This window comes from Oncorhynchus mykiss, chromosome 5, assembly GCF_057628025.1.
Source record: "Oncorhynchus mykiss isolate SJ-2025 chromosome 5, ASM5762802v1, whole genome shotgun sequence".
In the NCBI taxonomy this organism is placed as follows: domain Eukaryota; kingdom Metazoa; phylum Chordata; class Actinopteri; order Salmoniformes; family Salmonidae; genus Oncorhynchus; species Oncorhynchus mykiss.
In genome coordinates, this window is record NC_143026.1 from 53791503 (window position 1) to 53816728 (window position 25226).

The 25226-nt window shown below is 41.0% G+C and overlaps 1 protein-coding gene across 3 annotated transcripts; it reads left to right on the forward strand.

The window, feature by feature from the left end:
- The first annotated feature begins 438 nt into the window (after window positions 1-438).
- Window positions 439-25173, forward strand: LOC110524014 (guanine nucleotide-binding protein subunit beta-4). Of its 3 annotated transcripts, XM_036977773.2 has the most exons (11): window positions 439-659; window positions 5734-5831; window positions 11505-11638; window positions 11946-11984; window positions 12556-12662; window positions 14029-14092; window positions 14569-14731; window positions 15216-15282; window positions 16943-17144; window positions 19989-20205; window positions 20473-25173. In XM_036977773.2, exons 3-11 carry the CDS (start codon window positions 11582-11584, stop codon window positions 20577-20579), a joined length of 1023 nt encoding a protein of 340 aa, XP_036833668.1. In that variant the 5' UTR covers window positions 439-659; window positions 5734-5831; window positions 11505-11581; the 3' UTR covers window positions 20580-25173. The 3 variants fall into 3 exon arrangements, with proteins under 3 accessions (XP_036833668.1, XP_036833669.1, XP_036833667.1); XM_036977774.2 differs by lacking the exon at window positions 5734-5831; XM_036977772.2 differs by lacking the exon at window positions 439-659 and having other exon boundaries at window positions 5154-5831.
- Window positions 25174-25226: the final 53 nt, after the last annotated feature.

The following is a 25226-nucleotide window of genomic DNA, read 5'->3' on the forward strand; positions in this document are numbered from 1 at the left end:
TGTGTGTGCGCGCATGCATGTCAAAGACATTAATTTATAAATCAAAATAACATTGTATTTGTCATAAACTTTGTAAACAACAGGTGTAGACGAACAGTGAAATGCTTACTTACGGCCCTTCTCAACAATGCAGAAACAAAAAAAGAGAAATAGAAAAATAATAACACATGGAATAAATACACAATGAGTAACAGTAACTTGGCTACTATTAGCAGCCATTATCATGTATTTGCATATTTTGGCCAGGTGATTAATTGAATCAGGTTGCTGTCAGCTCTGACGGTTGCAGTGTGCAACTTGCATGGTATTTTAATGATTGCCATTATCAAGCTGCCCTCAGAAATAAAGTTATATCCCTTTAAAAAAAGAAATACTACCCACGGTCTCTTTTGCTCATGCCCCCCTCCACCACTCACCACCACTCACCCCCACCCACCCACCCACCGCCTGCCAACACACACACACACACACACATCCAGCCCTCAGCCTCATGCATCAGCTCTCTCTTACATTACTGCTCTTCCTTGCAACATCCACAGTCACTGAGCATAGAGGAAGAACTGAAACCACACACCGTCTGTCTGCTTACAGTCCATGTACTTAAGGACGTATGTGGAAAACGCCTACTTCCTCTCCCACTTATCTGCACTGAAAAAAAGGTAAAAGCTGAATGTGTTTTACTGTCAATGCTGTTTTTGTACATATTGTCTTATGTGTGTATGGCATGAGAAGATTTTGTAGTAGGCAAGACAGACTCACATCAGCTGTGAGTGTGGCTCCAAGCAAGGTGTGTTTGTGTTTGTGTGTGTGTGTGTGTGTGTGTGTGTGTGTGTGTGTGTGTGTGTGTGTGTGTGTGTGTGTGTGTGTGTGTGTGCGTGCGTGTGTGTGTGTGTGTGCGTGTGTGTGTGTGTGTGTGTGTGTGTGTGTGTGTGTGTGTGTGTGTGTGTGTGTGTGTGTGTGTGTGAGTATGTGTGAGTATGTGTGAGTATGTGTGAGTATGTGTGAGTATGTGTGAGTATGTGTGAGTATGTGTGAGTATGTGTGTGTGTGCATTTGTGTGTGCATCATTGCCACACAAGTCTGAGGTAATGGCTTGGTCTTTTCTTATGTCTTGAGCCTGGGGTGCACCAAAATGTCAAATCAAATTAATTGCGGGCTTATACTTACTAATGAATTAGTAATCGGGTATCACAGGGTTTCGACTGTGAAGGGAGGTGCAGTCTTTTTTTGTGTATCATTTTTTGATGAAGAGAGAGGGGCCAAGTGGAATTCATTTTTTAAATATCTTGACAGTTAATAGAATCAGAACAGTTACTGTCAATTCAGATCTGGAATGACCTTTTCCTAATTTCTCAAAAAGATATGGAGAGCATGTCTCTGTTGAACATTTCAGAGATTCAACAGAGACATGACTTTGTCCTGAGTCATTTCATGGGAAATATACTGCAGGTCAGCTCAAGTCTTGTATTGTTAATTACACCTCTGATTTGAGCAAGTCTTATTGGGATTCCCCTGGACTGCCACACTGTCCTTTTCTCACTTCTTCTCATAGTCCATTTCCTCTTGAGCTTCCTCCCTAAAAACAAAAACAAACACTCATGCAGTTTAAGAGGCTACATCGCCTCAATTTGGTTGTGGTCTTTGAATATGGAAACACTGCTGGTAGGTTCTCCCACAATGTCAGAACCATTTCAAGTAAGGCATCATAGCAACTTTCCAGTGTATGTGCTTGTGTTTATCCCCTGGCAGTGTACATCTGGTGTATACTTGGCCAACTCAATCTGCATAGTACTGAGGTGCACTATTTCGATAAGTGTCACGCTTCTCTAGTGTGTGACTCAGACACCGCACGAGAGGCATTATCACAGAAATGATGAGGACACTTCAGCAAGCTGCCACTGTGACAGCCTCTTATGGGCCAACAATAGCTCTGAGATAAGACATTAACCTTCCAATGGAGCAGAGGTATTGCCTGTAGTTATGCTTTATGTTCACCAAGATATTCGGATTGATTAATTGTTTTGGAAAACTACAGCATCAGTGGGTCCCGTTGGAATAGGTTATAGGGTTTATCACGTTTAGGATAGGGAGCGAGGTTTACTGTTCATCTTATTGTCTTTTCAGACTTTGTTTCAGTGAGTATACAATCATCTTATGCATACACATGTAGAAATACAGAGCAGGGCCCATATTTTCTATCATATGCAAAAGAGCACCAGTGTATATATCAGCAACGCCCGCACACAAGGCGAGACCAGCCATCGCAAAACAATGGATGACAAATTATATAAATGTTAAAGGATTTATTTTACAGTCTGTTCATCAGATGGCGAGATGGTTGATGAATAGTTGTTCCGAATGGCTCATTTCAATGGGTCGGGCCATGCCAGGCAGTGAAAGCATGTGCAACTCTAGATGTGTCAATGTCTATTCTCCTCCACAGATGTAGAGTGGCAGAGAGGGAGGCGCTGAACCAGAGAGGTGCGCATATTTTAAGTCACTTTAGCACTCTTCAAGAGGGCCTTTTTCAATGATCCATTATGCATACAACTCTGGCTCTCCCTGGTATTTCTCCTACCTTCTTGACGTCAGTTGCCATTTGTGAGGGTTGCCCAGGCAACGGCCAACCTCCCCTGGAGATATGTCTGATGGCCTGATATAGCCTTTTAAGGGTTTACTGTTTGCACACGTTTTAATTGCCTTTGATACACTGGCAGTACTACATGTAGGTCATTGGAGTACATCAGGCGTGAAAAAAAAAATGGGAACGCATATAAAAATAGCATATCAAAAGCTATTCTGGCATGATATCCCATTAGTGCTTCTCATCTCCTCTCAACTTGGGCACCTACATATTGTGTTAATGGCTGTTTCGGAGCAGTCCTCCAAGGGCATTACAGTATGTACCCTAAAATGGTAGCAATGAAGTTCAAAGTGAGATTATGTGATCTGGTATGATTGCTTGTTGCAGGCTATTAATTTGTAACACCCTATGTGTGCTATTATAGTGTATGTTATTAAAGTAGGCATTGCCAAATTATTTTACCTACACTTGTATTATTACAGTCACATTTTTTACCATAATGTAAATAATTTCAGCAATCAAGGGGACATTTGTTAATTAAGGATATCAATGCATCATCTTCATCAGATACAATATTTAAGCAAGCAAAATTCCCCAATCTCTCAATTTTCTCCTAAGTGTTTTACGAAGTGTTACTGTGTCTCAGTTTTAGACAGTTCCCATTGCAACGGTAGGTTAGGATGTGTGAAAATGGTTATCTGTCATGGCTGGAAGACAATAGAGATATTGTACACACAGGGTACCTGGTCCAGAGCTCTGAGGCTATTTATAGCTTCTGCAACATCTCTTTTTTTCCAGACATCAAGCTATTGATGTTCTATTTTTACAGTGCAATTCGCTCCCTCCCTCTCCTTTTGGTTGCCAAGCAATTGACCAAGGGATCAGATTGAAGAATGATGTGCCGCTTGCTGGACACCCTGACTCTGATTTTCAGTTGGTTAATGAACTCTTTCAATATGGGATGGATGACACCTATGAGATGGTTGGAGGGTTGATTACAAAAACGATTACAAAAAACCCCAATGTGATTTAAGATAATAAATGACATTGCTATTTTACCCTTCACATCTAATCACCAAGCCCGAAAGAAAGAAAGAAAGCCACTGGGATGCATTTCAGTTAATTTACTTGATAGTTTACTGACTTGATTGTTATGGCCTTGCTTTTATTGGAAATAGAAATCTGTTATGATTTTTCATAGATTCATCTGAATTTGATTATTGGCTACAAAGCTACTAACATTATTGTGTAGTTGTCAAGGTGAGCCAGGTTTGGTCTCAACAACATTTATATACGGCAATATTAGGGCTGCCCAGGCCAGAATATTGCATTTAGCCACACCTAGGTGAAAAGGTTACAAAACAAAACTAAATGTAATTTGCCCTGTGTTGTGTTACAGGGGACGTGACTAACACCTCTTTTTTTCGGAGAAACGAGAGATATCAGCTAATATTGGAATATATGACGTTGATATAAAACTGCGAGAGCACTGCCAAAATTTGACAGGAATAGATTATGTTCTGTCTTGTTGTGGTGATGTTCACACCTCAGAATAGTTAAATGTTACATCATTTCAGACATGAATTGGCAAAATCATTCAGTTGCATTTAAAATTATGACATCCTGTGATTTTCATCAGTCTTTTTGATTTATGTTAATGGCCTCCACAGCATATCAAACCCTGCAACATAGGCCTACATCCTCGAATTAACAACATGTGACTCTCTACTAGCTATTATTTTAATCCTAATCCCTATAATGCATTTAGGAAAAGGGATCGACTGAGGTAATCTACTGCTGTGTGAATTCAATTAGACTTAATCTGACCCCATGCTATTCCAAAAGGAAACCAAGGGCTGTGCAACTTTCATCTCCCCTTCATTGATTATAGCTCTCGCAGAGATGAGGAAAAGCCTATCCCACTGTTCTCTTTCATTGGCCCCATAAAAAATTCAGCATGTCCTAATGGAGAGAAATCCTATTCTACTATTTACCCCCTTTACACTGGAGCCAGACCAGACACACCTTTCCCTGGTGCTATCAAGAATGATCAGAAATGACTAAACACGTACATGATGAATCATATGATACAGGTTCAGAACACCAGAAACATATAGCTAATTTTAACTGGCACTTTTAGTGTGTGCACAATGTGAGAGATCTCCAGGATTGGATGAATGTGCAGGCCTATAGGTAGTCTGTATAAGTATGCCCTAGGTGTGTATAATGGTTATCCCAATAATCATTTTATTTCACTACTACAATATATCTAGATAATTAATTGGTACTTGCCTACATAAGCCAAAACATTTAGCCTATTACAGTAAGAACTAAGTGTTTTGTATTGTAAGAACATAGTATTCAATATGGCAATTCATGTTTTGGTTATGTTTTGCATATCAAGAGAAAAATAGTGAAGGCCTAATCACACAGAACTGACAAAGTCTTCAAAACAACTTGCATTGATAATCACTTATGAACATTTAGAAAACACTGAATTACATTGTAATTGCCTGATAGTAAAGCACTATGTCATCCCCTTCCTGCACACTTTAGCCTACTTCCCAATGCTCAATCCACTGTATGGCTCAGAAGCCACAACTGTAACCATACAACATGATGAAGAAAGGAATAAAACATGTAGTCGGCGTTACAAGCTCCTTAAACCAAGAATAACATTTTAAAACAATATCGTATCGTTCAGACCTCCGCGATAGGTGTTCACCTACACTGTAACAATTTGTTTCCTGTACTCAGTTATTTATTTTTGTTGAGGGAGCTGACAGTCAATACCATTTTCCTGTGGGTGAAACAAAGATATTGCGACACGATTGATTTGGTCCTTATTGTACAAGAAAACGGGACACTTCTCTAAGTGGAGAAAAATCACTGATATAAATCAAGATATTGTCTTAAGAATACGTTTAAACGTGTTTTAGGAATGAGTAAAATGAACATGTACGACATCTCTGCGAGTGCACCCCTCGGTGTAGGCTGTTGCCATGTTCCCAGTTTCTTCATGGGTGTGGTGATTAGATTGCTTGGTGAACGTTCAGTCTAATCCTGCCAGAGTTGCGCGACTGGCTGGCCCTTTAAATCTGTTAAATTGTCTGAAAACTAATAGCGCTATCTTGACATTTCTTTCACAGCTGGGACCATGTATGCCATTTGAAAACGGACTACTGTGGCACAGATTGGAACGACGTGGAAATCCCCCCCCCCCCCCAAAAAAAAAATCAAGTTTCAGGTAATAACGTGTGCTCTGGAGAGCTGTATCTCTTAGCATTTTCTTGCCTTTTATTTCCTGCTTTGGGTAAACCCTAGGCTATAGCCTACAATACTGCGTGATGTCGGCCTTTGTTTTGCATTGAGGTTGCAAAACATTAGGGGGGAAATTGATACGTTAAAAAGCGACGTGTTGAGTAGTGGTCATCTTAATAGCTAATTATATCTATTTCAAGGCTTGCTGTTTTTCTCGGTGAAGCTTTTATTGGTGAAAATTCGGTGTTATCGAAACGCGGCCTTTTACTGTCAAATCACCGTCGGACGGAAATTAACTAGCCTACTGTAGGCTATAGGATAAAAATATATATTCACGAATATAACGAAGCCTTATTCAGATATGTAGAGCAAGATACCGGGAGTATTATATATATTTACATTATTTACATTAATCAATTATAGATGACATTCTGCCTTCATTCGAGCGGCAATTTGTAGCAAGGCTGCCAATGTAACGGCGCGCATATTGCTTAGTTTCATAGTCTTGAAAATGCATGCCACCATCATTGATATTGTTTGGAGATTATATCAAATCTAATATATCTCAATATTTAATCTTGTCAAAGCAACACGTGTTCAAGATTCTGTCAGAACACTGAGAACAGATAACCTTCCAGTTCTCTCTCTCTCTGTGTGTGTGTGTGTGTGTGTGTGTGTGTGTGTGTTGTGGTGCTGTTACAATGTAACAATATTGTAACAACATTGTAACAGTATTGTAACAAAGTTGGAACTTTCATGTATCTGCTAACGTTATCTGTCTAAAATTATCCACAATCCGCATTGAAATTACAGCCATCTTTTTAATCGTTATAGTCTAAGCCTATAACTAGCCCAGTGTTTGTTTTAGCTGTATGCCTATCAGTTATTGTTATACTTCTGCAGTATTATAGAGTTTTAAGCAATATCCTGACAAGACGGCTTTAATGAGTCCTCCAACAAGATCAGTGAGGTACAGATGTAGGACCTTAATTTGATCGCCCTGTTGCAGGAGAACTTGCCTGCAATGCAGGACATTTAAAACGTGTAGTGTATTGGAGGTTTTAAAAGGCTTCTGAAGTTTGTAATTTTAACTTTGACATTTCAGACTTTATTTTCCCTTACGAAAATTGATCAACCCTTCCAAAAATGTCCATTAATTATAATTCACATAATAATTCACATTTCCTTATACTTTTTCTGCTGTAGCAAACTGGCTCAAATTAAGATCCTACATCTGTAGTGAAGTGTTGTAAAGGGTAAACAGCATTACAACTGCTGTTATCATAGTATGCAAACTTTGACCAGTAATACTGTAGCTCTTTGTGCACAGGTAGGCTGTAGAAAAAACATACTGGGCAAATATTTTCATGGTCACAATTACAGTGGATTTGTGGTAGGCCTAAGTGGCAAATGATTTATTAGAGAAGATATGAAGATCATGATTGATATCCATATGCGTCTGTCATATACTGAATGTATTTAATGTATTTCCCAATGGCTGCACTTGACCAATGTAAATACTCAGCTTGTCCAGCAAATCATTTGGGAAGTCAAGTCACCTGATATTTCCGCCATTCTCCAGATGTTTTGAATGTTCTGTGAACTGAACAAGTCGTCACCTGGTGGGGCTGCCCTGCCTCCTTTTGCTTTCACCCAATGTTTAGGCCACCTCCACCTCTCTGCAGAGATGTGTCACCTCATTGGAGCTAGAAGAACATACACATGGACATACGATTTCATCCCAAGAACATGTGCACCTACACCCGCTCAAACACAACACACACACACGTGTATGCACACAATGTTGTTTAATTCTCTCAAGACATTTCCTACTCATATCACACTTTCATTGCATGATATGACCAACATCTACCACTCCAAACATTAACAATAACAAACATGGCTTTAGCCTATTGCAGGGGTTTTAACATGAAATCACACACATATCAGACCAAACCCATGCATTACACGTTAATGATTCCTATTCAGCCAGCAATACCTATTCACCAGAGACAATGTTAATTGGAAAATCAATCAATATCAATTGATTGATCAATTGATCAATCAATATCAATATCAAATCAATTCAATATGAAGCTGGATACATTACACAAATATGAAACCATGGTAATCCCTAGGATTAGGTTACAGACAAGTCTGACATGGTGACCTTCCCAGGAGAGGTCATGTTAATGGCCTTGTGATCAGACACAATATTCCCAATAGTATTACACTTCAAAATTGTAACTAAAAGTGGGTGTGCTAATTTCAGGTGCAAGTGTAACGGTACAAATAAAAAATCTATTACTGCTCGGGCGACGTTGTTTAAATGGAGCGGATGTCAGGGAAGATGCAGCCTGGTAGTACTATGTGCTTTGAGGTCATCTAGGTGAATTCTGCTTTACCCCAGCAGACATAGCGTCAGTGTGTGTCTGTGTCTGTGTTTGAGAGAGAGTCATATGCACGTATTTATGTATTTCATGTTGATTTGTGAATGCATTTATGCGCACGCACGCGGGTGTGTGTCTCGGCATTGGTTACATTTGTGCTGAACAGGGCGGGCGGGCGGTGGCTGTCTTCACTGGGTAGAGTGGAGAGCTTCCCACCCATGGCCAGTCTTAGGGCCTGCCTGCTGAGGTGGTGCCAAGCAGCACTGCCACACACTAAACAATAGGGAGCCAGCGCAGAGCTCCCCTTTGTCATCCCTGTCTCTGTGCCATTCTCTGGGCCTCCCAATCTCCCACCACTGGAGGAAAGCTGCTCGGCCAGTCTGTATCCCACACACCACTAAATATGGGCAATTCGATTCTGGAACGGGGCATAATTTGACCACAAACTGAAGTTTTAGAGTAGTTTACAAAATGCGAGAACAATTCAAATTGAACCATTAGGGCCGACTTTTAAAGTCTGTTGTTGTAGAAATGTAGTACTTACCTATTGAGGATTGTTGTTTTCCATTTGCATGTCATATGCGCAAACAGGTTTAATTAAGCTTTTGTGCATAGTCTTCTGCCTAATAGTTTAAATTAAATGAGCTTTTATGTTGGCCAGTGAGACATGTACACTAGTGTATAGCATAGGACCCACGGATTATTGTTATATTCAACAGTGTTTAAGAAATATATTACCTTCAACAGTTTATTTATTTGATTTATTCTTATTTTCAACGATGGCAGTGTTTGTTGTTCAGGGGCAGAACGAGTTTTACCTCGTCAGCTCGGGGATTCGACCTCGCAACCTTCCGGTTACTAACCCAATGCTCTAACCACTAGGCTACCTGCTGCCCCTAACAGTGTAATCTTGTGATCAAGCCATGTTTTGTGATTACTGGTGTCGTAAAAATGTTAGCTAACGGGTTACCAATTAGCATGTTTGACATTTCAGTGGAAATACTACTACTATCAGCTTTTTGATAAGCGGTTTAGCAACAAAAATACTTCCCGTATTATCAGCAGTTATTTGGCTACCTTACTATTTTGTTCAATTACAAGATATATCTGTTTAATTTTGTTCTTAAAAGAGACACCAACCTCGTATCCGAAGTGTTTACTTGATAGTTGACTAAAGTTAGCTGCCTAGCCTTCCAGTAAAAAAAACAAAAAAAGACTTGCCTGTCAACTTTTCAGTGCGTAGCCTGGTGCGCCCTCCTGTAGACTTCTTCAGTGTTGTAACCAAATAATGTCTCATTATTTATTTTACAGATTAATCTTATGTTTTGAGAAAGTAGATTGACAGTTTAATACTAACATATAAATGAGTATGAATAATGTAGGTAAAAAATTGGTTATTAAATTGTGTAGTCTGTCGCGCAGTCGAATTTTACAATATACAGCGTGTCCCACAAAATGTGCATATATATATATATATATATATATATATATATATATATGACTTATTTGAAGACTCTCAAAACCTAACTTAACTATACATACGCTGCAATGAAATTGGTGGTCAGCTAGCTAGAAGGGTGTCTTTAGTAGCAAAACGTACCGTTATTTTCCCGGCCATTTAACTGTTGAGCTCAAAGTGATTTAATCCTCCAGCCGCTAGAGAGTGTCCGAAATTAGGGCGTGTCAGATGTTGGGGGGAAATGAGCTAGTGGATTATTTATTCAAGGATCAGATTGCATTAAGGCACCAGCAGCAGCATTTCACTGGTAAACTGACGTCAGGGGCTCTGCAGGTGGCTTGCGTCAGCAGGTGTCATGAAGGAAACGTAATTCCCAGGCAAAAGTCTTTCTTTCTCCACTGTCTTATTTTTGTCAGTGCGCTTCCTACCTGACGCCAAAAGCATGCAGACGTACATTTTTTGTAATTCTGCAGTCAGAAAAAATGGCAAACAGTCTTGACCTAAGCCCTAAATAATGTCGATTTTGAATGAAGTTGTAAAATAGCATTCAAGTGCATGTGCATTATGTAGGCTATATGGAAGGAGTATGCTGTTATGTAAATTAAGATTATTTAAAACTGGGCAACCTGACCAAATTCACATAGAAATGTGTGTTAGATCTGTCATTCTAAGAAGTCTTAAGAAGTGGTAAATCTGTTCTATGTGCGCAATTTCTGTGCTTCCCGTTCTTAAGTTTAGTTTTTAAGTTTAGTTTTTCCGTCTGTTCATTTCGGTTTTGTACACCAGCTTCAAACAGCTGAAAATACAATATTTTTGGTTATGAAAAATATATTTCACAGTGGTTTAGATGAAACAATGATTCTCTACACTATACTTGCTTGTTGTGTCACATAAACTGGAATTAGGCAAACTATTCAAATTTTAGCTACCAGGAAATAGTGGAGCGATTTCTGCATAGTGCAGAACATGGTTTAACATGGTTATTAGCGAAAAGGCCATTGACGCTTGGTTATTAATGCTTATTTAACACTTATTTGTTAACCTTATTTCATAAAGCATCATACACCCATGGGCATTCAATAAACAGAAATACCACCTGCTATGAATGCTTTGACGAGCACTATTAAATGTGTAGCAAATCTTTTTTTTTTACTACATCATGAACGTTATTTGTTTTCCAATGTGGAACAAAAAAAATACATCTTACAGGCATGCTGCCCTAGCTGCTAATTATAGAAATGGAACTAAAACATTAACCCAGGGCTGTAATTCTGGACAGCAGGCTGCAAAATGTCCTGGAAAATGAGGGGGGCCCAGCGCTCCAAAAATTTCTGGAGAGTGTGTAAGTGCCTCGTGACCCACATTCAGAATCCCCTAGGTAAAGGATGTGGCGACACACACACAGCCCAGTGTGTGTATGTACAGTATGTGTGCGTGCGAGCGTGGGTGTGTGTATAAACGCAATCCACTCAATAGAGCTACAGTACAGTTACACCCCTCCTTTGCACGTCAAATTATATTCAAACAGAATCAATTGCAGGACAGGGAGCTAAAACAGCACAATGCAAAACACCCGGTTGATTGAATTGAAAAGGTCAGCGACTCAGAGCCTTGTGCATTTAAATGGCCTTTTGAACCAGACTGGAGGTGATTGGTGCCTGTGTCTGGGCACAGGCCGGCGCCCCACAATTCAGGCTAAAGCAGCCCCATCCGCAGGATGTCCGTGTTTGTTACAGCCTAGGGAAGTGCTCCTCTGAAAGTGTGTCTGTCCGTCTGACTGACTGTCTATCTATCTGTCTGTGTTTTTCAGGTGTCAGCTGGTCTGTGTGATTTTTACAAACCCAGTTTTCCAAGTGGAGCGTGGCCTGAACACATCACAGAGGGACAATGAGCGAGCTGGAACAGTTACGGCAGGAAGCGGAGCAACTACGCAATCAAATCCGGGTATGGGGCGTGTGTGTGTTTGAGTGTGTGTGTGTGTGTGTGTGTGTGTGTGTGTGTGTGTGTGTGTGTGTGTGTGTGTGTGTGTGTGTGTGTGTGTGTGTGTGTGTGTGTGTGTGTGTGTGTATTGAATCCTTGACTCAAGAAATCTGAACAGTAAAGTTTCAGGTGATCATTTGATAGTATTGCTTGGCATTTTCAATCAGCCATTTAAATCATATTATAATATTAACACTAGACCACTTTCTGCAATATACTCTTTCTGTCTCTCGCAAACTCTGAACATTGCCATGTTGCTGTTGTGTTACAGGATGCTAGGAAAGCCTGTAGTGACTCCACTCTTTCGCAGGTAAGGGATTCAACAAATTAAGATTACACATTTACTTACAATACATTTAAATGCCGGTTATAGCTTGGATCAAGCTATCATGTGTGCTTGATATAAAATACAGCCAAACATTTACCTTTGTCTAAATAAACAGGACCCCCCTTAGGCTCTTTCCAATCACAACCAGTGAGCAGGTTTTTTTTTTTGTTACACTTGAATTTGATCCTCTTTTGACCACCTGAAATCCCAAGGTCTTTGTAGTCTTACCATGTACCATGTATCAGGGCGTACCATGTATGTCCAATCAAATTGTAGAAACATCTCAAGGCTGATAAATTTAATTTTTTTGCTTTGTCATTATGGGGCATTGTGTGTAGATTGATTAGGGGAAAAAACAATGTAATTCATTTTAGAATAAGGCTGTAACGTAACAAAATGTGAACAAAGTTGAGGGGTCTGAATAGTTTCCGAATGCACTGTAGGTATAAAGCAAATAGCCTAGCAATTAGTCTATGAAACTCACATGTACATATTTGGACTAGTGTGAAGTTTATGAATGATGTTGTTTCCTTTGGACCTGGCGTATTGGTAGATCACAGCTGGTCTGGACTCAGTGGGCCGGATACAGATGAGAACGCGACGCACTCTCAGGGGCCACCTCGCCAAGATCTATGCAATGCACTGGGGCACCGACTCCAGGTCTGACAATACTACTGCTACTACTACTACTACTGCAATACTTCTACTGCTACTATGCTTCTACTGCTAATATACTTCTACTTTTGCTGTTGTTACTTTACCCCCTTGATTCTAAATTATATTTTATTGTCTTTTTATTGTTGCATAAGTCCTATGAGGTAACTCTAATGAAAAGTACTATACAAATGAAATGTATTATTATTATTAGTACTACTACTAGTTAGTACCACTACTACTAGTACTACTACTGCTACTATCCTACTAATATACTACTACTACTACCACTACTGCTTCAAAACTACACAACTACTACTACTACTACTACTACTACTAAACCTCCATAGTCTTAAGCACTGGCTGCTTGTGTCCTGTGGGTTTTGGACAGAAACTTTGTTCCAAACCAAAGCCATTAACATTTCAATTACAAAAAAAAGTCCATAGACTGCTAGTTCAATACTACGGCACATAGAGCAGTGGCACATTTTTACCAGTCAGTGTACTGTTGCCAGTCACACTAGTACAGTTGGACCGACTGATTTCCAATTGAGGCTCGATTTATATGTGAGCCATGGGACTACAAGTATGTATGCTTACCAGCTCATTCTTACTGCTCCCAAATACTTCTGAGTGTGCGTCTGCACTCTGGGTGAACCACCTGGAGGACAAACAGCCTGTGTTTATTTTATATACAGCAGTTGACATTTCAGCGGCACAGCTCTCCCTTTATTGTGTGCTTGGCTCGCTACAGATGGGTGCCAACCCGCTTCCTATCACTGGAGAGACGGAAACACAAGCAGTTGGTGGCAGGGGGATGGGGGGTGGGGCAGGCTCTCTGTTTATCTTTCTCCCTCTCTCTTTCTTTCCTTCATTCTCTCTATCACCTCCCCTCTCTATTCTTCCTCCCTCTTTCTCTCTATTGTTTCCCCCCCTCTCTCTCCACTTTTCTCTTGCTCTCCATCCCCTCCTCTATCCTTCTCTCGTTCTATCTCCCTCTGTCTCTCCCTGCCCCCCTCTCGACTGTAGAGCCTTTCAGATGACTGAGCCCATGAATATTACATGAAATGGCTCATCCAAAGTGGTCGCTATCCTGGACGGTTCACACTGCGATCCTGGCATGTGGGGTGTCCCACCGGAGGGAAGGAGGGAGGGAGGGAGAGAAAGAGGGAGAGGGCTCTGGAGTTCACACCACATTTAAACTGCTTTGGAAGCAGCAGCTTTTCTGGCTACATTAGTTATGCATGCATTAGGTATGCTCTAACTAGTTTCATTGCTTTTTTGTTCCTGTGAATATATGCCAGTGTGCTGTGCTGACAGGTCAATCTCTTCAATATATTGAAACCATTCTCTTTTTTTAAATGGCGTCTAGGTTACTTGTAAGTGCCTCCCAGGATGGCAAATTGATCATTTGGGACAGCTACACAACAAACAAGGTGAGACCTACATTAAACTGCACCTGTGTAACCTTTCTCAAATAACATCAAAGACAAACAATCACCTGTAAAGTATCCTCTATATCTCCCCTCACACTGTAGCAAACAGTACCATCCTCGTTGTCCTTGATTCTCCTCTGTATACTGCATCACATTCCACTCCCCTGGGTGATTGAGCTAAGGCACGTTTGGGGTCAATTCAATTACCATTTAGGTTATATTAGGAAGTGAATTCGCCTGAAAATAATTTCCTCCTATTTTCTACCAGGATATTTCTATTCCCAAATTGAATGTCAATTCACTTCAGAAAGGTTCCTAACATAAGATCTGCACGCGTAACTTGCAGATCAGGTTACAGGTTATGCGTTCAGATCTCAAGTTAGGATTTGGTCCTTCCTTTCAAGTCTTAACGCTTATGAATTTTTGATTGCAACCCTGGAGGTAACAGACGTTGATCGTGTGTGTGTATTCCGTAGATGCATGCCATCCCGCTGCGCTCCTCCTGGGTGATGACCTGTGCATACGCGCCCTCTGGGAACTATGTGGCGTGCGGAGGCCTGGACAACATCTGCTCCATCTACAGCCTGAAGACCCGTGAGGGCAACGTGCGTGTCACCCGCGAGCTGCCCGGACACACAGGTACACACTGGAGAAGGCTCTTTTTAAGAGGCGGAATCCCTCAATTTTAGAAAGGAAATAGCACAATTTCACCTCATCAACTTTTTGGAGTGGTTTAAACCCAGATAACCTTTTTTAATTCCAAAAGCATTTCTCACCTCTGCCCTTATTCAATATCCCCTGCAGATCTTGGCCCGTTTCATAAAGCATCTCGGAGTAGGAGTGCTGGTCTAGGATCAGTTACACCCATAATTAATATAATCTTATTCATTATGATCTAAAAGGAAAAAACAATATTAGATCAGCAGTCCTACTCTGAGATAGTTTATGAATACGGGTGAGACTAGTTCTTCTCCATATTGTTTACACCTGTCCACTACTGTCAAATATGTGGGGTGAACAAGGGCAGTGGATGCACTGAAGACCACAGTGATGGCTTGTTATGGTATTGATGTGAATCGTGTGGATTAAGCCTGCATGGTTATTTTCATCCTTTATTTTTCAGGCTATTTGTCTTGCTGTCGTTTCCTGGACGACAACCAGATTGTGACTAGTTCCGGGGACACCACCTGGTGAGTTTGTTGATCTAGTGTGGGAGGAACACTTATTTGGGGAACACAACTTGTGTCTAGATGATATCCTTTGTCCAATAGCTTTGCATCCACCGCTCTTATAAGGCTTTGTCTTGGTTTTGTTCTGGTTTCTGGTGCTACAAAAGCCCTCTCTACGCCAGCTCCCGTGAATACTACTCACACAGACTATTAGGGTTATGATAATACGATAGCATCTTCTATTGACGATGATTGACATCCATCGTCAATGGTAACGGCATCGTGATGTGACCGACAATGCTTTAGCCTATTTGAACTTGACTGGTTGCCCCGCAGTAAAGAACGGGAGTCTCCAGCACACAGCAGGGCAGCACACAAGTGACATTCCAAGTAATTTGCTTATTCCTATTTGCTATAACCTATTTCAATAAATATGTTGTATACAGAATGCAAGGGAGGAATGTAGGGTAAACAGAGCAGAGAATTCCACCAAAACAGTACAAAAGGTCCAATATTCTCTCGCTCTCTCTCTCTGTCGGATGCATTGGCTTTTAGTCTATAGCCTGAACCTATTCATTTAAAAAACATTTTTTTTAAATAAGACAATCCTTATTAACTATCTTGTGTTTAGCTGTTTTAAAAGAACGTAGCCTATATTCCCTTCTCTCTCCATTCGATAGGCTACGCTTCATCATTTTATGCATGGCTTTCTCCCGATAAAACAATGAATGTAACGGCATTCCGTCTCAAAACGTAATTTGAGCCTAAAAACACAAGGTAGCCAGGGGACTAATAATGAGAGAGAACAAACAATATCAATAGCCTATAGAAAAATTTAAGGACAAGTTTAATCAAGTTTGAGTTTATTAAGAAAGAAATTATCCATATGGGCCGGGAAAATCCCTCCAAACGAGATTAAAAAACCAAATGGCCAATAACTTATCCTCATTCCTCTTACTGGCCTATCATAAAAGCTTTAAGGCCAATTCAAGTTATGAGCAGCGGTTTAATTCCCAAATATTCTAGCCTACGAAGATGTTGTCCTAAAGTTGTGGCTTTCAAGAATGAAAGTCTATAGCCTAAGCCTAGGCATTTATGATAGATTGTATGATAGATAGAACAAACAATATTATTTATTTTTCTATTATTTTACGAGGCAAAATAAAGCAATTATTATCCAGTTTTGAGGACTGTAGACTGTTTCTATCCAGCCAATGACGTCACTGCGTTAAGACAGCCCATTCCTCAGAGAATCACGGCTCCATCCCAGAGCTCCAAACAGACACACACAAACCTGCTCCATGCTGAAGCTCCTCCACCAGAAAGGAATATTAGGACAAGATTTGCCTGCACTTAGCCTCTGCCCAGGATATTGTTGTGACCCGTCCAGTCACATTCGATTTCACTCTATAGCCCAACTTATTTTCAATAAAAAAACCTCAATCAAATTGGGTTGGCCAATATGGGGCGATAGCATCGTATATCACAATGATTTATGGGTTACATAATCACGATAGGACAAAGGTTGACATCGCTCCACCCTACAGACTACACTGACACACACACACAGAGAGAGAGGAGAACCCAGTGCACCTCCCCATTCATCATCAATTCATTTCAAGTCTTAACATTTCCATTGTACACTCATACCTCCTCCCATCCCCCCCACTCTTGCTCTCAGCGCTTTGTGGGACATCGAGACTGGCCAGATGGCCACCAGTTTCACGGGCCACACGGGGGACGTGATGAGCCTGTCCCTCAGCCCTGACTTCAAGACCTTTGTGTCGGGGGCCTGTGACGCGTCCTCCAAGCTGTGGGATGTCCGGGACGGCATGTGCAGGCAGTCCTTCACTGGTCACGTGTCCGACATCAACGCCGTCTGCGTGAGTAGGAGGCACAGGAAATATATGTATCGTTTTGTTATGAAGAACCTTACATTGTAGGACGGTACTGTAAAGCAGACAAACATCTGTTACCAGACCGGTTACCAAACTAGATATTCAGTTTCTTTGCTAATACTGCAAGAATTTGACACAGATTTGTCTGACTATGTCATGTTAATCCTGAAAAGAGAAACTGAGCCTCAATTCGTTGGTGGTATGGACTCTACAAGGTGTCGAAAGCATTCCACAGGGATGCTGGCCCATGTTGACTCCAATGCTTCCCACAGTTGGCTGGATGTTCTTTGGGTAGTGGACCATTCTTGATACACACGGGAAACTGTTCAGGGTGAAAAATCTAGCAATGTTGCAGCTTGACACAAACCGGTGTGCCTGAGACCTACTACCATACCGCTACAGTGCCTTCAGAAAGTGTTCAGACACTATTTCCACAATTTGTTTTTACGTTACAGCCTTATTTTAAAATTGATTAAAACAATTTTTTCCCTCATCAATCTACACACAATACCCCATAATGACAAAGCAAAAACAGGTTTTTCTAATATTTTGCTAATAAACATTAAAAAAAAATGAAATGACATTTACATAAGTATTCAGACCCTTTGTTGAAGCACCTTTGGCAGCCATTACAGCGTCGAGTCTTCTTGGGTATGAAGCTACAAGTTTGGCACACCTGAATTTGGGGAGTTTCTCCCATTCTTTTCTGCAGATCCTCTCAAACTCTGTCAGGTTGGATGGGGAGCTTTGCTACACAGCTATTTCTAGGTCACTCTAGAGATGTTTGATTGGGTTCAAGTCCGGGCTCTGGCTGGGCTACTGAAGGACATTTAGAGACTTGTCCCGAAGCCACTCCTGTGTTGTCTTGGCTGTGTGCTTAGGCTCGTTGTCCTGTTGGAAGGTGAACCTTCGCCACAGTCTGAGGTCTTGAGCACTCTGGAGCAGGTTTTCATTAAGGATCTCGCTGTACTTTGCTCCATTCATCTTTGTCTCGATCCTGACTAGTCTCCGTGTCCATGCCGCGGAAAAACATCCCCACAACATGATGCTGGCACCACCATGCTTCACCGTAGATGGTGCCAGGTTTCCTCTAGACATGACGATTGGTATTCAGGTCAAAGAGTTTAATCTTGGTTTCATCAGACCAGAGAATCTTGTTTCTCATGGTCTGAGAGTCCTTAAGATGCCTTTTGGCAAACTCCAAGCGGGTTGTCATGTGCCTTTTATTGAGGAGTGGGTTTCGTCTGTCCATAAAGGTCGGATTGGTGGAGTGCTGCAGAGATGGTTGTCCTTCTGGAAGGTTCTTCCATCTCCACAGAGGAACTTTAGATTTCTGTCAGAGTGACCATCAGGTTCTTGTTCACCTCCCTGACCAAGGCCCTTCTCCCCAGATTGCTCAGTTTGGCCGGGCGGCCAGCTCTAGGGAGAGTCTTGGTGGTTCCAAACTTCTTCCATTTAAGAATGATGGAGGCCACAATGTTCTTGGGGGCCTTCAAAGGTGCAGAAATGTTTTGGTATCCTTCCCCAGATCTGTGCCTCGACACAATCCTGTCTCGGAGCTCTACGGACAATTCCTTTGACCTCATGGCTTGGTTTTTGCTCTGACATACACTGTCAACTGTGGGACCTTATATAGACTGGTGTGTGCCTTTCCAAATCATATCCAGTCAATTTAATTTACCACAGGTGGACTCAATGGAAATAGGATGCACCTGAACTCAATTTCGAGTCTGATAGCAAAGGGGCTGAATACTTATGTTATTAAGGTATTTCAGTTTTTTTCTAAACCTGTTTTTGCTTTGTCATTATGGGGTATTGTGTGTAGATTGCTGAGTATTTCCTTTTTCTTAAAAAAATAAAATCTATTTTAAAATCCACGTAACAAAATGTGGAAAAAGTCAAGGGGTCTGAATAATTCCGAAGGCACTGTACAATCCATTTCTCAATTGGTTTAAAAATCCTTCTTTAACCTGTCTCTTCCCTTTCATCTACACTGATTGAAGTGGAATTAACAAGTGACATCAATAAGGGATTATAGCTTTCACCTGGTCAGTCTTATGTCATGGAAAGAGCATGTGTTCTTAATGTTTTGTACACTCAGTGTATATTTACTGTTTGGGGTATCTCTACTCGCTCGACCCTGTCGTGTTACGGCATGCTTCCCAGCCGAAACAGTTCGGTAGAGTTCGTGCATATATTATGATGACATTTTGTGACGTTTTCGTTTCGACTTTTCGGGCACACAGCATTTATTCTGGATGCAAGCCGATGTTTGGAGCCGACGTCTTCGGCGGTGATTGGTCAACAGTAGGGATTCTTCAATAAAGTCTTTGTTGTCATTCAACGAGAGACGACTCGTTTTAATGTACATTTTTTCATTGTAAAATACTGCACCAACAATCTTAGTTAGATGTAAAATTGCGTGACTAACACCTCTTCGGCAAAAACGTCAAAATTAATGACAGATTTCTTGAGTTATCTTAAATTAATTCTGACTATTTTGAGGAAGTGTATACTGACTACGGTGTGGACAAACAGTGCTATTGCCGCTTTTTTGTCATTTTTCAAGCAAAGGTCTTTTAAGGGAGTATGCCAGCACGCTTGTTTGTTTCGGCTAGCCGAGTTCGCTTGGCGCCAGCTGAGCTAGAGCATGCTGACTGACGCCTTTAAAAAGGAACACCATAGAATATGACTGATACAGTAACACAAATTATTACAAAACATCATGTCATAGACATTAGATTAAACAGTGAGTATGACACAATACACTATAACAAAAATAACTTAATTCAATATACCTAACCCATTCTCTCTGTCTCTGTGGTGCAGTTCTTCCCCAACGGCAACGCCTTTACCACGGGCTCGGACGACGCCACCTGTCGACTGTTCGACCTGCGTGCTGACCAAGAGCTAATGATGTACTCGCACGACAACATCATCTGCGGCATCACCTCGGTGGCCTTCTCCAAGAGTGGCCGCCTGCTGCTGGCTGGCTACGACGACTTCAACTGCAATGTGTGGGACACCCTCAAGGCCGAGCGTGCAGGTACAGTGGGGGGAGCTGAGGGAGCTAGTGCACGGATTCCAATCCCTTTAAAAAATAAAATAAATGCAACCTTTTCTTGTTACCTCCCTTGAGGTTAGAGGAAGGGACATAATGCAGATTTTTGTGCTAGGCACTCTTTTGGCAGTCACACTTACGGACAGCAACTTACAGTCAGTACATACAGTAGTTGGTGAAACACTGTCTGTACTATGACTCACAATGCCTCCTAATCACCCTTAAATTGTTTCTTTCCCTCTCTCTTTCTAGGTGTCCTGGCCGGTCACGACAACAGGGTGAGCTGTTTAGGCGTGACAGACGATGGCATGGCCGTAGCTACGGGCTCATGGGACAGTTTCCTCCGAATCTGGAACTAAACCCTCCACATCACCTCCACCTCCTCCTCTATCCCCCCCTCCACCAACCCACCCACCCACACCACAGGGCTGGACTTGAGGGTGAACACTGTGTCTTCTCCCCTCCCCACCAACCCACCACCAACTCCACAACACAGGCAAAGTCCCCCCTGTCCAACTCATCCCCTCACCCAACCACCCTCCAAGCCACAGCCAGCGCCGCTGTGGGAAAGTAACAACTCTTTCTACCTTTCCAAGTGACGTTTTTTTACCCACCTATTACACAGAGGTTTTCAAGTACGTACAGTTAGTCCAATAAAAAATAAATGATGAGACGAGATTTTAAAACATTTGCAAAAAAAAAAAAAAAAAAAAACCTGGCATCCCCTCTTCTTTTCAGACAGGGGGAATAGAGCGCATGTTACCATGGTTACCGCCAAATTAGAGGACAGTCTGTGTATGTAAATGTATATATAAATACAGTATATATGTATAGCATTATGTGTGTATATATGCATCATATATCCACATATAATGTGTATGTATATACTTTTGTAGTTTATTTCCCACCCTTGAGTTTTTTTTGTTTTGTTTAGTTTTTTTTGCCTTATGTTTTACTTGTTTAATGTATATAATATTCACAGTACTACACGATAACACAATTCCGATTTTGTCACTTGCCCCATGTACAACATAATGTACATGTCAGTATGCATGTGTGTGTGAGTGTGTGTATGTGCGTGTGATGGTCTACCGGCAAAGGTATACACACGTTCTATAACTATAATACTGTATATTCATATGTTGATGATTGCGGTAACGATAGGAGTTGTGATCTGTTGGCATTCCTCTAAACAAACATGGCTTTCTTTTCTAAACAGAGCCGTTGTGGTCGTTTGTAGAGACAGCTTCTAGACTACAAAGGTTAGGTTTTAGTCTTGGCGGCGTTTTAGCCCAATCCCTTTTCTAGAAACTGGTTTAACTAGGTATTGATACACAGCTCCCGTAGTTGTTTGGAGGCGCAGTCTCGCTAAGCCCCTCTAACAAACTCAAACAGCGTGAAACGACAGCCTAGAGAGACTCGCAGGGGTCTCGGGCTGTGTTCAAAACCGCTGTTGTATGGCGAATAGTATAACATCACTCCCACGCCTTGCAAATCAACAACAGTGTGATATGGAATAAATATGTTGCGATCATTCACTAATAGAGACTTTACTGCATATACCCCAAAGCCTTTACGTCTCCACTGCGGATGGAGACGGGGGCCGGTCTGAAACCTAGGACCAAAAGGTCTGAAACGTAGGGCCCCAAACTGACAGGGGGGGGGGGGGGGGGGGGGGGGGGGGGGGGTTACTAGGAATGTGATCCTGGAGCTAGCTCAAGCCTGTATCGTAAGACTAAATAAGTACTGAGAACCAGAAATGCTGGCAGTCTATACAATCTCTACCATAGGCTGGTCAGTAGAAGCATTGTGAAAAGATGTGAAAAGGAAAGACTGCTCACTATATGAGCAGTGAGTGACTCTCGTAATTCCTTCCCTATGAGTGGACATGAGGGAAGATGCCTGTAATAGCTTTTTGCTATGTCCTCTTCAATTCTAGGGATTTAAAAAAATTTCTTGATGACCATCAATAGGGTGGTTTAGTTGAGTGTGGAATGTAACGCTCTTGGTTCAGAAATCTCGTCAGCCACTCAAAATCACACTAGTGCCACCACGAGCCTGTAAAAAAAGAAATGCTTGAAAAAAAAATTGTCTGTATTTAACACGTAACGTTTCTTCTCACCAAAACAAATGTTATGAACAGTTTTAAATACTTAAAACTGCTAGCAAAGAAAGTACACTTGGTAGAGAGCTAGATAATACACAACAAACTGTAGTCCAAATGTAAGCAAAGAGCACATGCAACATACTCATCAATAGAGGAAAGGGAGTATCTCTCACAATACTTTGTTAGTTTGTGCATCAGTCATTTTCCGTTTTCCTCGCAAGATAACTTTGGTTGGGAGGCAACGCTTCAATAAGGGTGCCTATTTTTGAGTTATACACCATAACATCCTAAAATATCTAGATAACAGTACATGGATTGGATCCATGTGGAATGGATCAGAATGGTCTGTGGCTTGAGATCAGTTAAATCTCCATTCTGCCTTACTGTACATGCTACGAAGCCAATCCCATTGCCAACATTGACCGGAACTGGTCAGGAACTCAAATGTTGGGCCTGCTTGTTCAAGACTTTGGCTTTTTATCTCCACCTGTAGGCAGTTCACTTGACCTTTATCCCTTAGTCGCCTAATGAGGCTCCACTATTTCAAGTGGGCCCAAGAGAATGTGAAAGTAATTGTCCAGTGAAAATCTTATTTTTAAAAGTTAATATTCTGTCAACTTCTGTCGACTCATCCTATACTCGTATTTGTGGCCAAAGCTTAACTTGGGGACAAAACACTTTAAAAATAATAATAATAATAATTTCCTCATAGAGGATGAGCTGGCCAATCAGCGGGCTAATCTTTTTAATGATCGGTCAATGCCCACACAGTTCTGTTGTTGGGGTATGCCCACACCATTCCAACACAGAAAAGCTGCTTTTTAACATACAATAAAATAAGTGATTATAGGTCATATTTCATAGAAATCTGGAAACACTGGACAGTTACTTTAAAAGATAATTGTCTCCTTTTCAAATATTGGCACTGGGTAAAGAATGAGGCAGGCAGCAATAACCTGCTATAACAAAGTCAAATGATTTGCTGAAATCAAGCAATTGTGAAGCACAGAGACTTGTCAGTACTAGAGTAAACACTAAAAGCCAAGCTTACAGATGACCACAACCGAAGACCTGCAAACAGCATGCATCTTCCAATAGCTTCTCGAAAGTGCTGTACATTATTTTATACAATTCTGCTTTCTGTCGTACAATTTGTTGTATTTATTGATTACAAAGAAAACCCTTTGATCATTTAGTGATTTATAGTAGCCGTTTATTTGGTTGTACGTTTTTAGCTGTTTTACCTGGCTTTGCATTAATTAATTTGAGAATAAATGTAAAAGAAATGGCTGGCGGTTTATTAAGCCCCAAAAACACAAAACACATCCTTGAGCTGACTTGGATGTAAAATGTATTCCATATCAGTGTTGAAATTCTCACTGATCTGTGTGGGTAACATACATGCCGGTAATAAGTGTTACTTTTCGCATTTGTGCCAATGTTACCCACTGACCCTGAGCTGTGAACTGAAAACATGTCATAATTGACAACTCATTGTGTTTCTTCGCTTGCTTACAGAAAGTGCCAGCTTTTTCCCCCTGAATCAAAATCTAATCTGTGTCATTTTCTTTACACTTGGCCTGTAACAAGGTCCTCTGTTGACTTCATAAGGTGCCCAATAAAAGAGAAGTGTCCAGAACTTATGGATATTCCTTCAATGTTATTGAATCACTTTCTGTTTTGCTTTCATTTCCCCATATGAAATTAATCTACCCATTGTGAATGATGAGGATCCAATGAGAGAACGTAGCCCTTTTAAGACAGGAAATACAGATGGCAGATAAAAAGGCAGGATGAAGTTTGGTCATTTTACATCAACATGGCTGCCAGGGAACCTTACCCAAACTCCCGAAAGCAACTTTGAAGTTGGTTGTGTTGATTCTTCAGCTCAGACATCATCTGTGACAATACAGCACCACAGCCCTTACTAGCCAAAAAAAAGTATATTCTGTAACACAAAGAACACCCCAGAGGCTTGACCACAGTGCTCAATAAGATGCAACAGTATTATTACTAAAATAGTGACCGCATTAACATGTGCCTGTGCAGTCCCAATGACCAGGTTAGTTTGCTGGGACCAATGGTTTCTAGGCATCAATAGTCAAAGGTGCTCAATCTCCCTGTATTTGACCATGTCATTGTATTTCCTTTGTCTCCTTTAGTTGTATTCATCATATGAAACAACTATGTCATAAGAGCAGTCGTGACTGCATGTGCTCTACCGGATGGGATGCCGAGACCCAGTCTGCAACGAACGCAGCGTGTGTTGGTTTTCAAATCTCCTTGACATACATAGCCAAAGTAATTGAAAAGCCTGAGCTTGTACTTGCCTGGATTTACAGGTCTAAGGGAAAAGTAAGTAAGTAAATCAGCATGTGTTGCGTTTACATGTGAACTGTTTACTCGTGGACTGAGGTGGAATATTATCCATGCATCGAAGCAGTGTTTTAGAGGGGTTCTTTTAAAAATCGTAAAACGGAGTAGCGCATATCGAGAGAAACAAACACACGAGAATCAAACATTGAAGTTGTACCCCAGCTGTCCTTTTGATAATTAGCGTTACATTTTGCGATCACCACAAACACAAATGAATGCACTGCCTTTTGGCTCTGATCTATTCTGACAGTCTTATTTATTTTTTGTGTTTTAAAGCTAGTGAAAACCAGGGACATGGTGCCATGATTTCTCTTACAGTGCTATTGTGTGAAATTATAATCACTTGTTATGGAATAATTTTTTATAGTCTTTTTCACACCAATTCTTTTTGTGTATTTGTACAGTGGCTTGGTGATACTGATATGTTGCCATGAGTTGATATTGTAACCAATAAAAAAAGCTTTAACCAAGGATTGTGTTGAAGCCTGTTATGTAAAGAAAAAGAAACTTGAGGTTAACAAAT